This window comes from Taudactylus pleione, unplaced genomic scaffold, assembly GCF_031769625.1.
Source record: "Taudactylus pleione unplaced genomic scaffold, aTauple2 ptg000562l, whole genome shotgun sequence".
Taxonomy (NCBI): Eukaryota; Metazoa; Chordata; class Amphibia; order Anura; family Myobatrachidae; genus Taudactylus; species Taudactylus pleione.
The window spans coordinates 2,963,632-2,980,828 of record NW_028284964.1 but is presented as its reverse complement, the minus strand read 5'-3'; the positions used below and the strand labels follow the sequence as shown (position 1 = coordinate 2,980,828).

Below are 17,197 nucleotides of genomic sequence, written 5' to 3'. Positions count from 1 at the left end.
AATCCGTGTCACTTGTAGTTTGTCGCCATGGTTACCTATGTCGCCATATAACGTTCGTTTGGGACGACCTAACTGTCATATATCAGTAACTTTTCTTCTTCATGAGTTTTCAACAGGCAATTTCAGGCAACAGCCTTTTTTTTTAATTTATTTTATTTTTTTTCCAACTATCCGGTGTTACTCCAGCCGATTGTAGTACACAGCATCAGGATTATTTATTAGGTACAATATTTTTTTTTTCCATGCATTATCTATTAACGATTTCGACTCTAGCAAGGGACAATCAAATTATATATTTAAAGTTCTGCCAGCATAGACCTAGCGATCATTTTATACGTACAGTAAAGCAAGGAAGAAAGAGGCTATTACTGGGTTAGATGAGGTAAATGTATATGTATTATTCATGTTTCAGGCATTAGAAATACATTGAAATGTCATTCATTTTTGTTTTCTTCTATTATTAGGGTAAATCAGACTTGAACACGTCCTTACCGATTCGCCAGACTGCTTCCATCTTCAAGCAACCAGTTACCAAAATAACCAACCACCCCAATAACAAAGTGAAATCCGATCCCCAACGCGTCATCGAGCAGCCTCGCCAGGTAAGGAGATTGTATACGGCGACGTAGCTCCCCTAAAACAAGAGACCCTATACGTCTGCCTCCTACCTGCCTTCCTGACAATCAGGCTTCCCGGTGCTTCCATCATCCATCCCCAGGCTGCAAATTCCATGTTGTAGGTGGGCTATGCTGGTCTTTGGAATGTGATTGGGTACCTGGGAATGAAATATAATGAGTTCCCCCCGGGTCATTGCAGGAAGACAGAGGCCGGCATTAGAACGTGCTGCTGCCATTTTTAGGGGGACGTAGATCAATAAATGGATAAAGGGAAGCTCTTGCCAAATATAGTGTTGTGTGGAATCTTATTGGATTGGCATTTGTTCCATGAGAAGGAAATGCATACCGTCTAGCTGTATAACGTCATTATCCTCCTGCATTCTTAGTATGTTACCTTGTTGCAGCCTATAGGTGGCGCCGAAGCTGGCAACAGAACATGCATGGAATTATTTCAGCAGTAAATACAGGGCCTGTTGCTAGGTTGAACGGACAGGGCGTTCTCATAAAGACAAAGTTCAGTGAGGGTGTGCCGACACAGCTGCTGCCTACGTAAGCATAAATACACCTGTGTGCAGACAGATCATTTTGGAACATGTATAGTCTGGTGCAAGTGCATACTGGTGACAAGTATCAAACCAAGAGTACGGCTTTCGGGCGGGTACAGTGGAAGATGCATAAAACATACCTGCGAAAATACATTTATTTAATTTTTTTTTCCGTGCACATGAATCTGGATCACATACGCCCGATATCAGGCCTGCTCTGGCCACTACAGTTTTCTGTTCCACAAGTGAAATAAGTTATTGTCGATTCTTTCTTTTAGCACAGTTTTAAAACACATTGTGATGGGGTGTGCTACTCCGGTTGCTGGGGGCCTGCGCATGCACAGGACCCGTTCTGCGCATGTGCATTGTCGCTCGCAGTTTCCCCAAGCTGATTGAGTGCGGAGCACGGGCGTGGTTGGCCTGAGTGCCAGGAAACAGGGACGTGGTTGGCCTGCTTACCAGGAAACGGGAACGTGGTTGGCCTGTGTGCCAGGAAACAGGGATGTGGTTGGCCTGCTTGCCAGGAAACTGGGACGTAGTTGGCCTGCGTGCCAGGAAACAGGGACGTGGTTGGCCTGCACACCAGGAAACGGGGACGTGGTTGGCCTGCGTGTCAGGAAACAGGGACGTGGTTGGCCTGCGTGTCAGGAAACAGGGACGTGGTTGGCCTGCGTGCCAGGAAACAGGGACGTGGTTGGCCTGCGTGCCAGGAAACAGGGACGTGGTTGGGCTGCGTGACAGGAAACAGGAACGTGGTTGGCCTGCGTGCCAGGAAGCAGGCACGTGGTTGGCCTGCGTGCCAGGAAGCAGGGAACGTGGTTGGCCTGCGTGACAGGAAATGGGAACGTGGTTGGCCTGCGTGCCAGGAAATGGGAACGTGGTTGGCCTGCATACCAGGAAACGTGAACGTGGTTGGCCTGCGTGCTAGGAAACGGGAACGTGGTTGCCCTGCGTGTCAGGAAACGGGACGTGGTTGGCCTGCGTGCCAGGAAATGGGGGCGTATAGCATGTGCTTTATGGTCTTTTTCTTCACCACCCACTTCAGGAAAGATGATCTAATTGAAGATAATCTTGGGCCATTTTACCTTGCGAATTGTTTCCCTAGATTTGATCTGGATCTCACTGTTTCATAATGTATTTTGGTTCAAAATTTTAACAAGTGTAACACCAAAACACTTCAACACTTTTATAACAATTAAAACATTTTTGGTAAGCAATTAGATGTGCTCTGTTGTGAATAAATTATTCTGGTACAATCTGTACCTATTTACCCTTAAAGGAAGACGCCCCTTATTAAGGGGAAACTCCAAATATGATTGTAAGGGAAATGTAACTTTAATAAATTACTGTATCATGCAGCTTTAATACAGTGAAAAACATATAACATATAAAATGTACAAATAGGAGCAAAAGAATCAGATGGCTCATACCATTAATGGCCTGTGGAGTGCGCAAAAGATGGCTGAAATCGCCACAGGCGAGTTGGCTACACACCACAAGGCTTGCCTGGTCAAACAATGAGTCCTTAGTACATCCGATTTAGTCCAGTAAGTCCAGTCATGGTGTCCCACACTTATGCATTAATGGTAAGAGCCATCTTATTCTTTTGCTCCTATTTTTTTTTTATTGTTTTCAAAATTTTAAAGAAAGATTTATGAAAAAAAAAAAAAAGTATAATAATCTTGGACCAGTGATGTCAGATTTTAGCGGTCTTCATGCGATCAGACTACCCAAGGCTTCCAACTGGTTGCTAAGGGATACAGCACATGTTCTTCGAGCACCATTGTATTAAATGTAGTCTATTCAGTCTAAAGATATTAATGCAGATTTCAGAGAAATCCTGCAGCTGGAATAAAATCTCCACCCTGGATGCTGTAAATAAATGATTTAATGGCATCCCTGACTATACTCCGTTAGTTATACCCAACCTAGCGACAGTGTGTAGTTGAGTTTTCAACAAGCAATTTCAGGCAGTCCTATTTGGTCTATCATTAGTGATTCCAGTACACTGTAGTCCCCGGCATAGTGATTTTAATCTAAGGGCACCAACCTTTTTATATGTTTGTCTGCTAGATGAGCTGGGAGTGGAAGCCCCAATCTGCTATTGACGTTGGCTGAATCTTGTGGTTTACCAGAAAAAGACCTGCCGGAAGCAGCAGCGTTATACACACGCTCTCTGATCTCTGCTCTTGTGGTAGATAAAGTATCACTGTAGAGGCCAAAGTTCTTTTTATCATAAGTCGCTGGCAGTCACCCTGATCAGACCAGCCTCTGCCAAATGGCATTAGCTCATTAATTCCCCCACTATTAATTACTCCATACGAAAAATCTAGAAATTCAATTGTGACTGTCGATACCAAAAATTGTAATTGCAAGAGTTTACTATTTATTTAGCGTTTATTTGTATAGTGCCAGCATGTTCTGTTGTGGTTTAAAATTGGGAACAAACCAATAATACAACTGGACTGAGTCATTGCAGACCGATAGAGCGGTAACAGGGCGGTATGTGTGTGTAGGAAGAGAACATACAGTATGTAAAGTTATGTGTGGACTGTGTAGAGGGTTACTAGTTGGGTAGAATAGTCTATGGAGGTTATGTGGGTGGTTCTGGAATATGATGAGCTGCCCAATGTTTTCAGGGAACACTTGAAGATTTGGAGACTAGAAGAAAGTCTTGTGCGAGGGAGGGTATTCCACAGAGTGGGTGCAGCCGATCCGTGAATAGGAGCAGGTAATGCATGTGGTTGGGAGATGCAGATCTTAGACAGAGTGGAGAAGTTTTGTCTGCAGAATTAAAACAGCAATTCTATTACGCCGTGGTGCACTTCAAACTGTGCCCATCACCTACCCACAGTAGATACAGATTGTGTGGTCTGAATCAATATTCGTTGAATGTAGCCCGTCCTTTTTACTAGTAGCCAGTGACAGTACTTGGGGAGTTAGTGGCTCACTAGACAGGCTGCATATTGCCTGTATGTATAATTTAAAATGAATAAATAAATAAAAAGTATCAAACTTGTAAAATGCTGTTTTATTGCTGCAGGTGTTTAATGCTGTCATCCAAACACTGTGCATCAGTGACATCTGGAGGCCAAATGAAGGCACTGCACTTCATTTAAAGCAATTGTATGAAAAAAGCAAATTACATTATATATAAAAGGAAAATGTTCACTTTACGCAACCTGTTTAAAACTATTTTTATGCCACTACGTGGTAATATCTATTTAATAAGTGAAAAGCGTGTCTGTCTGTCTGTTTGTATGTCCTCTATGCACGGCCAGAGTTTTGGACCTATATCCACCAAATTTGGCATGGTGGTGTAGCTTGACCAGGAGTAGGTTAATGCCTAGTATTGAACTTCATCAAGGTCACACTATCCCTAAAAATGGGGACACACTTACAATACACAGGTTCCAGGGCTGGTTCCAGTGGAAATTGGCAGTCTACCAAAAACCTGTGAGAAAGCTACAAAAGTATAATTTTAACCTCAGTCTGAGCAACTTGATGACTCATGCAAGTTCATAATCAATCCAGAGCCTCTGTGTTTGCATACAAGGGCGTAACTAGAATTTTGTGGGCCACATAGCAGGATCTTAAAAGCCCCCCATCCCCGAGTTAAAAAACCCCCATACATTTGCCCCTCACAGAGCCAATTCATGTTATGCCACACAGACCCCATTCAGGTTATGCCACACAGACCACATTCACGTTATGCCACGCAGTACTACACAGTAATGCCCCTTACACCTTATACCACACAGTAATGCCCTTTACAGATAATGCCACATAGTAGAAGTTCCCCAATATAACACATCTTACCCTACAATAGTAGTGCCCCTTACACATTATGCCCCTCCCCCAGCAACTCCCCTCCCTGTGTCCCTCTATCAGCCTCTCGCCTGCCCCTGTGTGCCATCAGCAGGTCTGGATTTGGAGCCGGGCCGCCAGCTAATTACAGCCGGTGCGCCGGCAGGCAGCGGCAGACATGGACTGTGCCGGCGCAGTTTGAATCTGGTGACAGTTCGTGAGCTCCGATTGCCTCGTGTCAGGCGGCGCTGTCTCTCCATAACTGGCTGCCAGTGTGCCAGCTGCAATCAGCTGGCGGGCCAGTACCAAATCAACATCGCTGACTGGTCCGGCCCACCTTGTGTGCGTGATTGGGTGCAGGGGGAGCGGCGGGCCACAGAGGCAGCTCGGGCACCATAGTAGCCGCATCCCTTGCAGTGTTCTCCCCAAGCTGTTTTATTGTGGGTGCACCACCTGGCAAGAATCAGCCTACCACCCGACACTTTGGGAGCCTGCAAGTGGAGACAGTATCTGGGAGCTGTATAAAAAGGACCAGATCCTACAGAATTTGCAGCTTTTGCATAATCAGACGACTGGGCCTCTCATAAGAAGAGAATTAATATATAAAATGTTCTTTCAAATGTAAAATGTTATAAGGTCAGTGTTTAAAACTCTTTATTATTGCGAATGCCCCACCCGGCTACTTCTTGATGCCACTCGGCTGGAAAAAAATTCTGGGGAGAACACTGCCTTGCACCCACAGTAGTTACGCCACTGTTTGCATGCATGTTAGCAGTGGGATCCTTTCCAGGATCAATGGAATGGGGTTATAGGCGAGGACAATGGAAACAAATAAAGGCTGCAGGTGTACTTCAGGGTCAAGTTTTCAACCCGGGCAACGCCGGATGTCCCAGCTAGTTAGCAATAAAGCGAGGACATGCACTGAAAGGAGGGTAAACTGGCATTTGCGTATTACAGCCGCTGCAGCACCACAAAAAATTGCTACCGTGGCGGCAACTGCGCCCACCTCTCAGTCAGGCTCAGAATGGAAGTTGCTTGATCAATTTATTGGCCCATATTTATTGGTTAATCCGGACAAGAAAAATGTCCCCAGGGCACTGCGATTATTGGACGGCTGTGCATGCAAACGGTCGCACTGCGCACTCGCCAAGGTACCTTAGCAATGCCGCTCACGGTGAAGATTTCCAGTGATTGACGTCCAGAGACTGTTACGGGGAGTGGCGGTAAAAAACACAGGCATGCTGCTACCGTTTTCGGGGCACATCTCAGCCTACAACTGCGATCTCATACGTAGATAAAGTGGTTGCGACGTCTCCATTCACGCAAACATTCTCCGCGACCAGGGTTACTCAGATGGGCGATAGCGAATGATTTGCGACGGCGTCTGTGTATGTGTATGCAGTTGATTCATTTGCGATGGCCATGGTGGGTGTTTCAATACATATCCCTGCGCCTGCGATATTTGCAGGATTTCCTACAGCAGCTGCCTTACGGGATTGCAGATAGTCGCGTGTTTCTAACTCACCTGACGGCACCCCAGGGTCCTCCAATATGGCACTACAAGGATCAGCATTGCTGTGGCTGATGGCTGACCATATGTTTGCAAATGTATGTAACAGAGTCCTCTGCATTTTATTAGTAAGTAGGATACCGGTTTCTTTTGCTGGCTCATTGCAGTGTTCTGGGGGGGATTTGTTTTGTGATTTCTCATGCAGTGGCGTCACAAGGGGGGTGCGGTCCGCACCCGGGTGTCACCCGCCGAGGGGTGACACCAGGGTGCATACTGACACTCCCCCACAGTGACAGGAGCCGGGTGCTGCACTGTGAGGGAGACGGCACTGCAACACCATGCAGTCAGAACGCACCCCTTGCACCCCCTTTGGTAATATTAGAAACGGGGATTCGGGCTGTGAGGCCACGCCCCCATCCCACGATGCCACACCCTCTTTTCGGGACACGCACGGCTTCGGCCCGCTCACAATGTCCCTCCCCGCCACGGGGAGGGACGCCTCTGAGTAACTGTGTGCTCGGACACACCATGGTGCAATACAAGGGGGCAAATACATATGTTTTTGCATGCAGGGTAAATACTGGCTGCTTTTGCATGTAGCCCACAATGCTGGACAGCTTAATTTTTTTTATTTTTAAACAGCAATTTGGATAACCGGACGCTGCGTTAGCATAAAGACACAAGCGTGACAGTGTCCAAAAAAGAGTCTGTGACCACTCGAGACTCAGGCCTTTAGGTTGTAAGGCTTGATGCGCCCAAATTGTTTATTACTCTGGGAAGACGTATGTTCTGAGCATATCGCGGGCAAATTCATGCAAGATACGCTGCTCAAAAAGGCGGCCGTTCAATTCTGCATCAGCCTGTTACCGTTAGAGACTTATAGTTGGGGACTAAGGGGTAGATTTACTAAAGATTCTAAAACAGACAAGTGGTGGTGTTGCCCATAGCAACAAATCGGATTCTAGCTATCATTTCTCTAACACAGAACCTGATTGGTTGCTATGGGCAACATCACCACGTGTCTGTTTTAGAAGCTGTAGTAAATATACCCCTAATTCTCCATGTTCCCTGACTATTTAAAGACTTAGGGGTATATTTACTACAGTGAGAGTTTTTAGAAGTGGAGATGTTGCCCATAGCAACCAATCAGATTCTAGCTGTTATATTTTAGAAGGTTCTAGTTAAATGTTAAGTAAAATCTGATTGGTTGCTATGAGCAACATCTCCACTTCTAAAAACTCTCACTTTAGTAAATTTACCCATTAAAGTTTGTCTACCTCAAACATACTCTTTACCCAGTGTAGATGCTCTCAGTCTCAGGTTGTTCGCTCTGTGTACAGGCTACGAATAGAACTCTCACTCCCTCCATACAAGATACTATCTGTCTCTCCTCTGCCTCCTGTGTCATTGTGTGGGTGAAAACGTATAGCCATTTAAGGGCTTTTGTACAAAGCTGTTCACTGCTCCCCTGGTAAGTGCGCTCTGTGCTGCGTTCACAGCTTTCAAAGTGCCATCAGTACACAATCGGATAGTTCTGAATGGACCAGAGCCCACGCATGTCCTGTTCTGTTCCATTCAGTATGTACTGTGAGCACTAGGTTACACTTTCCTCAGAGATCATTGAGCCCCATTTGTTGTGGCAATTGTGCTGCGTTCAGCAAGTGTTGAACCTGGATCAAACCGAAGGCATGTACAAGCAAAGTCTGGTGCCACGTGCTCCTAGGCCACGGAATCAGTATGAATTACCGCCGGACGTTAGCCCGGCGGTTGAAATCTCGACGCCGGCAGCCCGTTGGGTGAAAATCCTGACAGTGCAGGTAAGTATACTATACCTACCCCTCTCCCCCTCCTAACCCCTAACCCTCCCTTAGGGGTGCCTAACCCTAACCTCCCCCCATAGTGCCTAACCCTAACCTCCCCCCATATTGCCTAACCCTAACCCCCTCCCCGCACCCTAAACCTAACCCTCCCAGAGGTGTGGGGGGGGTGCCTAACAGTCCCCGGGGGGGGGGGGTTTGACGAAACCCTAAGTCCCCCCGGGGGTCCATAAACCTAACCCCCACACCCCCGCCTACGTGTATACTCACCACCGGCTGAGGACAATCGGCTTGGCGTCCGGCGTTGGGATTGACATAGGCGTCGGTATTTCGACGCATATGTTAAATCCCCTGCTCCGGGATTACAGTGTCGGGATTGCATGGCCTCATAGCTACTTGCCTAGGCCACATCCCGAGATGTATAAGTGTGACAGCATCATCACCCCAGCATAAGGACTGCAAGAATAGGAGAATACAGGCCTGATTTAAGATTTGGTAATGGAGAACGCTAGTGTATGGGCCCCTTTATTCCCAAATCTGAATCGGGCCCACTGTCATTGTGGTGCACGTTAATACACTGACCACACATTTACAGAGCCCTGGCACAGCGCTGCGATGGGAATATGATTAGCTTACACGCTGTTTGTGTGACGTCTTGGTTGTTCTGTAAGTTATTGAGACACTTTGCTTAAGTGATCAGGTAAAGTAAAACAGAGACTCCTGAAGGTTCTTGGAAAATAAATCTCTCTATTTTATTTTAGCTTTTCTGGGAGAAGAGACTAGAGGGACTATGTGCATCAGATGTAACGGAACACGTAATAAAATCAATGGAACTTCCTAAGGGCCTGCAAGGTATGACTCTAGCACAGCCAAGTATATATGGCTATACTATAAATAGAATGTTACATTCTATGCTGGTTTGGAGCTAATGCATTATCTTCTATAGTGATACAGATGTGTCCGCATACACCTGTACTGTATTCGCCATGTGGCTAGTTGTTCCTCAGTTTTGCACCTTAGCCTGCTTATCGTGTAATGGGTACTTGGGGTTAGAGTTTTTTGCGCAAATGAAGACCTTGGTGCGCTAAATGGGGCTGTTCGGTGCGATCTGAGGATAGCTATATGTGGACACATCTGTAGCACTTAAATACAGATGCGTCCACATTCATCTATCCTCCTTGCGCTACAAGTCGCGTTAGACATAACGTGCGCGCCGTGCGACCCGGTAGCGCTGAGCGTCTTTTTGTGCAACATTTTCCCTTCAAATGCGTCTTATCTGCACAGCAATTCGTATAGGACGCACAAGCAGCTTGTGATGATTCCAGTGATATGCGGCACGGCTATATTCTGTGTGCGACTGCGGGTGTATATGATGCGATACAGTGTCACAGCCGCTGTCACTGTAACGCAGCATTTCTCATGCAGATACACCCGCAGTCGCACACAGAATACAGGCACGCCGCGTATCTTTTTAATCAGCAGAAGCTGCTCGTGCGTCCTATTCGCATCGCTTTGCGAATAAGACGCCTTTGAAGGGAAAAAGTTGCACGAAAAGGCGCTCTGCGCTACCGAGTCATGTCAGTGCATGGTGCGACTAGAAGGGCTGTATAACACGCAAGGGGGCTGGATGTATGAGGACACATCTCTGTATGTCACTGCGTTGTTGAGTTGAGGAGATATGTCTATACAGATATAGAGGAAATACATGGGGAGAGTGTCTTGCTCACTAGAGCTTACAATCTATAGTACAGACAGGAAGTGCTGCACAAGTTACACTAACTCACAGCAGTGGGATCGCATCTCCGGCGGTTCAAATCCCGACGCCAGAAGATCGGCAGTGAAGATCCCGACATAACCCCCCCCCCCAACCCTCTCTTAGGGGTGCCTAACCCTAACCTCCTCCTGTAAGTGCCTAAATCCACCCCCCCCTTCCCCGCAGCCTAACCCTAACCTCCCCCTGGGGGTGCATAACCCCCCCCTTACACTAGCCTAACCCTCCCGGGGGGGGGGGGAGGGGAAGTGGTGTGCCTAAGTCTCCCTTGGGAGTTTTGCTATTAAGGAATGCTAAAACTCTGGCAAGGCATGCTGGAACTTGTAGTTTCACAACAGCTGGAGTGCCACAGGTTGGCCAGGGCCTGGTCTAAGGTAGCGGCTGAAACGACACAAAGTCGGCGCTGCTGCTGAAGGAGTGTGGGCAGAAGCATCGGCCAGAAGGGGCGGCAGCGCGCACACACTTCACTTTTTGTCCGATATTGCACCATCGAATCTAATGATAATTAAACTGCGCATAAAACATGATCCTTCAGATGCGACCAGTTTTCTTCCGATTAAAGCGCGATCGAAGGTGCGTACACACTCTTAAGGTATCTCATGTACAGGTGGGGGTATGAAAGAACGGCCTGACGATTGTATAGGTGTGTACCTAGCGTCACAGTCGTGCAGCATGATCAGCAGATAATTGGGTGTAGTGGTCCCTTTCACAAAGGTGGCAATCCTGGATGAAAGCACGCAATATCGCCGCAGTAAAGATATTTTTTTCAACAAGATAATATACCGTGTACATATTTGTTAGATTTTCAGATGTTCGTAACCAGATGTTCTGATGGTTTGTTTGCACTGAAATGTGAAGCGAGATGATTTGCAGAGTGTAAATGTAAAGGGCGCCTCTTCCTGTGCGGGAGTCTGTTGTTGCTGTAACGCTCTGACGCTCTGATGTGGGATGTGGGATGTGTGACGTCAGATGTGTGATGTGGGATGTGTGATGTGTGACGTCAGATGTGTGATGTGGGATGTGTGACGTCAGATGTGTGATGTGGGCTGCCTCATTATCCTGCATACAAGTGAGCTCACCCGAGACACTGCTCATCCTGCGCAGGTTACTGCTTCACTTATTCAGTGATGGAGCTATATTACACCAATAACAGCAATATTATCTAATCATTCCTTGGTGTCTCTTCTGCATCTTTTCATGAGGAATACACCTTGTGTCTGTACTTTATACATGAAAATACAATGAAATATATGTTCCCGTTATGTTCATGCAGTACAACATGCCGCAGACACGGGATGCAGTCAGGAAGCCGACGGTCGAAATGCCGACTGCCGGCTTCCCGACTGTCATATCCCAGCAAGGTACTAATGACAGGCGTCGAAATCCTCACTCCTGTCATTAGACCTACGCCGGGTGCCCGGCATGTCGAACGAAGGTAAGCCGGGCGCTGGGTGTGGACAGCCGCTCGCGTGCGGGGGGGGGAAGCCCAGCACTTCCGTAACTTGTGGACACACCCCAAGTGTGACGAATTAGGAGCCTGCCACAAGGACACGCCCCCACCCTGATCAGTCACATCTCCTTTTCGGGTGTGCACACCTCTTCAGTGCGCGCAGAAGATGCCTTCCCCGCGAGTCTGCACCCTGCCCTCCCTGATTTCTAGCGGGAACACTACAGTATTGTGGAAATATCAGCACTTTACGTTTTTTTCTAGAAATTACCTGATTAGTTGTTTTTTTTATGATTTTCTCGTCAAGAACTAAAGTCCCTTATGTTATTTATCACTAGCTGGGACATCCGGCGTTGCCCGGGTTGAAGACTGGCCCCTGAAGTTCACCTGCAGCCTTTTTTTGTTTACATTGTTCTCACCTATAACCTGGATAACTATGCAAATGAGGAGTAAATGACAGTGCAGGCAGCGTATTCTCATACTGTTTGGAAAGGGGTATGTCAGGAGCAGAGTGACTTACAGAACAGAAATCAGTATAGCTTCCAGTTCAGAAAGTGGTGATTCAGCTGCGATAGCTGTAATATGGTAATGCAGCAGGAGGCGTAACCCACCTGCATGCATTACTGATCCGTGCTGCGTCCAAAGACGCAGCATCGAATCCTCTACGATACACTTTGCTGACTGAGTGACCGTGAGGTCATGCAAGCCGGCTCCCGCAGATGAGTAAAAAAGGCCAGGAAATCTCTGTCAGCCGACGTAGATCCTGGCCTGCCCACTCCCCCCCTTCCCAATGGCGTCAACAAGCCTCCGTTTTTGGAAAACTGAGACCATTGCCGCCCCCTCCCCACCCAGAAGTGGCAGCAGAATGTAATTCACTGACAGTCTGCTGTCGGACTGCGCACGGGATTGCAGTACAGGTCAGGCGCATGCGTATATTCCGGATAAACTTGAATCTGCGTGATCCTTGCCACTGCGTCCGCAGCTGAATCGCCCCCTGAAATCACTCTGCAGACCAACATTGAAGACCATGTCTAGCAGGGCAGTCATCAGGGCGGGAATGCCGGGACTTCTTGGGCAAAAGGAGGACTGCCTGCAGTGGCACTGTGTGGCTGCGATCAATCTCCCCTTTTGTTTGTGGTCTCCGTATGCTAAGCTTTGCCAAGATCGAAGATTGTGGATTGATTATGATGTCTGCCACAGTCTGAATGTATTGAGTACTGAGCTGCTCATGAGCCTGCCAGACACTGTGTGACAGTGTGTGCATGAAGCCAGCCCCAGAACCTTTGTAATTTAAGAGTGTCCCAGTTTTATGGTAGTGTGTGACAATGTGTGGCCCTTAAGAAGTTCAAACCTAGGCAAAAACCTAATCTTGGTCAAACTGTACCACCATGCCAATTTTGTGGAAAAAGATACAAAACTCTGGCCGTGAGTAAAGGACAAAAGAACACACACACACTTACTTGCTTATTATATTGAGAAATGGCTTAGCAGATCTTACTGTTCATTTCACTGGAGGAAACATGAGAGCTACCGAACTGGAGAATCAGAGTATAACCAGGGAGGTGCAAAGCTTCTCGGCACCATATGTAAAACTTCAACCTACTGCCGTACAATCACCCCCCTGACACACACACACACTTTAGCACTACAAAAACACACCTCCCAACTCCCCAGGGAGTGATGCCCCCCCAGATCCCGGCGTCCTAGGCAGCTGCCTAATAGTTGAGCCAGCCCTGAGTATAAGATCTCTTACATAACGTGCCATTGCAGGTCATTATTACCAGAACAATGGAGCTTATTCAGAGGCGGCGATGTTTTGCCAGTGCGCATGCGCACAAGGGAGCCGGCTCCCTCGTGCGCATGCGTGAGACCCGCTACGACCGACAGCGCTGGTCGTAGCGGGTCTCTTTCCAATGGGGGCGAGCTGTCGATGTTGATTGACAGCTCGCCCCGTTTGGAAGGCGGGCCGGGGGGGGTGACAGCCCAAACGGAGGCCCCACTGACATCACTAGTGATGTCAGTGGAGAGCTTCCGGCTCAGACAGAGCCAGAAGCTCTCCGGGGCTTACGACAAGGGAGACCCTACCCTAGGGTCTCTTCGTAAGCCCCGATGGTCGCAATGGTCTCTGACCATCGCGACCATCACCCAAGCGGTCTTTAGAGCTGTGGGTGTTAACCCACAGCCTAACGACCGCAACAGAGGCGGGCGGTCAGGATGCAAGTGGCCGCCCAGTTTCTGAGTGACCGCTTGCATCCTCCGACCGCCTCTGAATGAATCCCAATGTCTTCTGTATTTCCTCTTGATAAGTAAAACATGGATGCACTCCTATTTGAGACGTTTGGTTTGACATTCATGTTGTTCTTATAATAGCAGGATGAGATGGTCGGGTTGGCTGCTGCTGAGTTACTATTGACAGGGAAGATTTTTTAATAAGGATCAAAAACTAAAATAGATTTTAATAGCAAAATATACATTTTATGTTGTGAATGGTGAAATAGATATAAATATATATAAATTAGACTTTATCAACACATAAAATATACCTCACTAGGAATCTGCTCTTGTCAGCTAATTATAAGTCACCACTGGTCCTGAATTCCTGGTCCTAAATCCAGATATGCTGTATATTTGCTATCTAAAGCTGGGCACACACCTAATGTTGCATACACACGGTCAGATATGTCAGATGAACGATTGAACGATCAGATGAACGATTGAACGATTTTCCCAACGATTTGATCGATTTGAACGATTTCAGACAGTATTAAAATGAATGGAATCGTCCAAATCTGACTGCAAACACATCAGATGTCAGATATCGTTATCTGACAATCGGGAACGCGCATCGTTCATCGTTGCTGGCTCACAAGTCAGATTTTCTTTCAGATATGAACGATTTTTAAAATCGTTATCGTTCAGATCTGACAGAAAATCTGACCGTGTGTATGCACCATGACGGATATATCTGCAGATGATGGTTGTTCATACACACTGAACAACCAGCATCTGGCCGCGGCCTCCGCTGCAAGTGTACGGGCGGTCGGCCGATCGCCCGTACACACAGCACGATGAGCAGATATAGCTGCCATCGGCTGTGCAGCAGAGCCGACGCGATATGTCTGTGTACAACGCCATTCACAGACATATCGCTGGTACACACTGGCTGACGGGCACACAATATATTGGCCGATCAGTTGATAGCCCAATATATCTGCCAGTGTGTACCCAGCATAACTCCATTATTTATTTATTTTAATTAGTAATGTTACGTAACGACACAATTCTAATGACTATTTTGCTGTAATGAAACCATTTGTTTTGGATGACATGTTCCGTGAAGGAAGTGACCAGTGTATGCTATTAAAACAGACATTTAATGCAAATGTATCTTTAGTTGTTTTTTTTGTTTTTTTTGTTTTATTCTTGTTTTGCATTTTGATAGCCTACAGTATTCTATATCCAATTCACCCCACTAGGGGCCAGGAAATACACGATAAATAAAAGGGTGAGGATCCGAGTGGTATTTTCCAGTGGTGCTCACCCTTGTTCAGCTGGGACCACCCCAAAAAGGACTCTCTTTGTATAACGTTTGGCATATCTGGCTAACTGGGATGCGGTGAGGATCCTGACCAGCGGGATACATTTTGCCAGCCTCCAGCATCGGAGGCTTGCAAAATCCCGACATAACTTGGGTTCCCGACGCGGGATCCCGACAGACGGCGTTCCAATCATAAGGACACCGCGGAAAGGTGAGTATCAGCCGCAGGGGGTGGGGGGGAGACTTGGTGTAGGCTCCCCGGGGGGAGGTTAGGGTTAGGCTCCGGGCAGGGGGTTAGGTTCAGGCACCACGGGGGGGGGGTTTAGGGTTAGGCACTAAGGGGGAGGGTTAGGCACTATGGGGGGAGGGTTAGGTTTAGGCACTTACCGGGAGAGTTAGGATGCAGTGTAGGAAGGGTTAGTATTAGGGTACAGGAAAGGAGGTTTACGGGGTAAATTGGACGGGGGAACATTACTAACCGTTCCCCTGTTGGGATTTGAACCATCGGGTTGCTGCTGTCAGTATAGCCAGCATCCCGTCCATCGGTATTTCCGATTGCGGCTACTGTAACTGTGTCCCAATAAATAGGTTCTGGGATCCTCCTGACCCACAGCTGGCGCTCCTCCTGGCCTAATGTAGGCTTGTTCAATAATGTGGAAATATTTGTAAGGTGCTTAGAACATAACAACCACACAAAAATATATATAGGTGGTAAATAAATAAAAAAATCTTCCTTTATAGCTGTTTACTTACATACTCCAATGTTAACCACAGTTTAAGCAGCTCCACTCTGGTTGGTCTAAAATCAGCAGAATCTATAGATGTAGTTCAGCATCAGAAATGGAAGAGGAGGGGGATCCGGTCTCGCACACAAGATTGTGACCTCCAATATACGGCCCCGCTGAATACAATGTTGGTAATGGGGAGCCGCGCTGGTTCATTGTGCAGCGGCGGCCGGCGTCTAGCTCACCCGTGCTGTCAGTCCATACTGGGATATGCAGCAGATAGGAACAGTCAATCACACAGCCGCAATGTTCAATATTGTGACTTTTCCATCACTTTCGACACTTTCTTACACTCTGCGCTTTTTATTCTGTTCTGCGCAGTTGCAGAGCCGAGTAGTAAATATGTTTTTTTTTTTTTTTTTCCCCCTTGTAGGTGTTGGTCCAGGCTATAGCGAGAACACTCTTCTTTCCGCCATTGCCAGCGCGCTGCACACTAGTTCTGCACCAATCACAGGCCAGCTGTCTGCAGCGGTGGAGAAAAACCCGTCCGTTTGGCTGAACACCTCACAACCGCTCTGCAAAGCTTTTATCGTCACAGATGAGGACATCCGGTGAGTGACTGCGCTTCCTGAGGTGTATGTACCCACTTTGTCCCATGCAGGGGTGGAGAGGCTTAAATATCCGCTGATGCGTACCCAAGGAGGTCAGTGAGGCTTCTGGGACTGCTAGCGGAAACTAATCACAAGTCTCCCAATTGAATAGGTTATTCCAACAGGGAGGTCAGTTCATTGTCCTGAAAGTAGTACAATTCTATAAGACGTATAATAATAAGTAACCTCCCTTTTATCTCTAGTTCAGCGCCACGGGTCCCAAGTCATCTGTAATAATTAATAAGTGGCTTTCAGGTCACCCCCAAAAATTATTTGTTCTGAACAGTAAAGATTACAAATAAGCACCCTCAAGATGGAAATGGAGAAAACTGCAACAAAAATTAAGTTAAAAACCAATATTCTCTTCTATATTTTAACCTTAAAGCAACTATTCCAACTATAATGACTAACCCAGACAGTCTTCTCCTCTGCACCTTGCAATATAATGAACCTTTTTAGTGTCTGCTATAAGCTTTTATTATATATAGGGTAGCTGTGCACAGGCCCTATCATAGAATTAAGTAGTTATGGTTAGCCTATCTATATAGCAAGCCTATTGAACATTACATGTGCAGGCTATCCGTCCCATCTATATCCTTATCTCCTCCAATCCATAAATAATTTATTCCCTATGCACTTTAGCCATTACTTGAGTGCACCCAATTTGGCTGCCCAACCCTCAACATCCTCCTGTTTCCGTACCACTTCTGTGTCTATTTTATTACCATGTTTTGCAAATGTAAAGTGCTTTGTATCTTACTACACGAAAA

The 17,197-nt window shown here is 46.9% G+C and overlaps 1 protein-coding gene across 1 annotated transcript in view; it reads left to right on the top strand.

Annotated features, from left to right (window-relative positions):
- The window catches only part of MBD2 (methyl-CpG binding domain protein 2), a 60,766-nt gene that overhangs the window by 30,745 nt on the left and 12,824 nt on the right, over positions 1 to 17,197 (top strand). Inside the window, exons 3-5 of the mRNA XM_088453002.1 lie at positions 465 to 602; positions 9,058 to 9,148; positions 16,211 to 16,388. Coding sequence (XP_088309128.1) covers positions 465 to 602; positions 9,058 to 9,148; positions 16,211 to 16,388 — 407 coding nt within the window. The remainder of the gene's footprint in view (positions 1 to 464; positions 603 to 9,057; positions 9,149 to 16,210; positions 16,389 to 17,197) is intronic.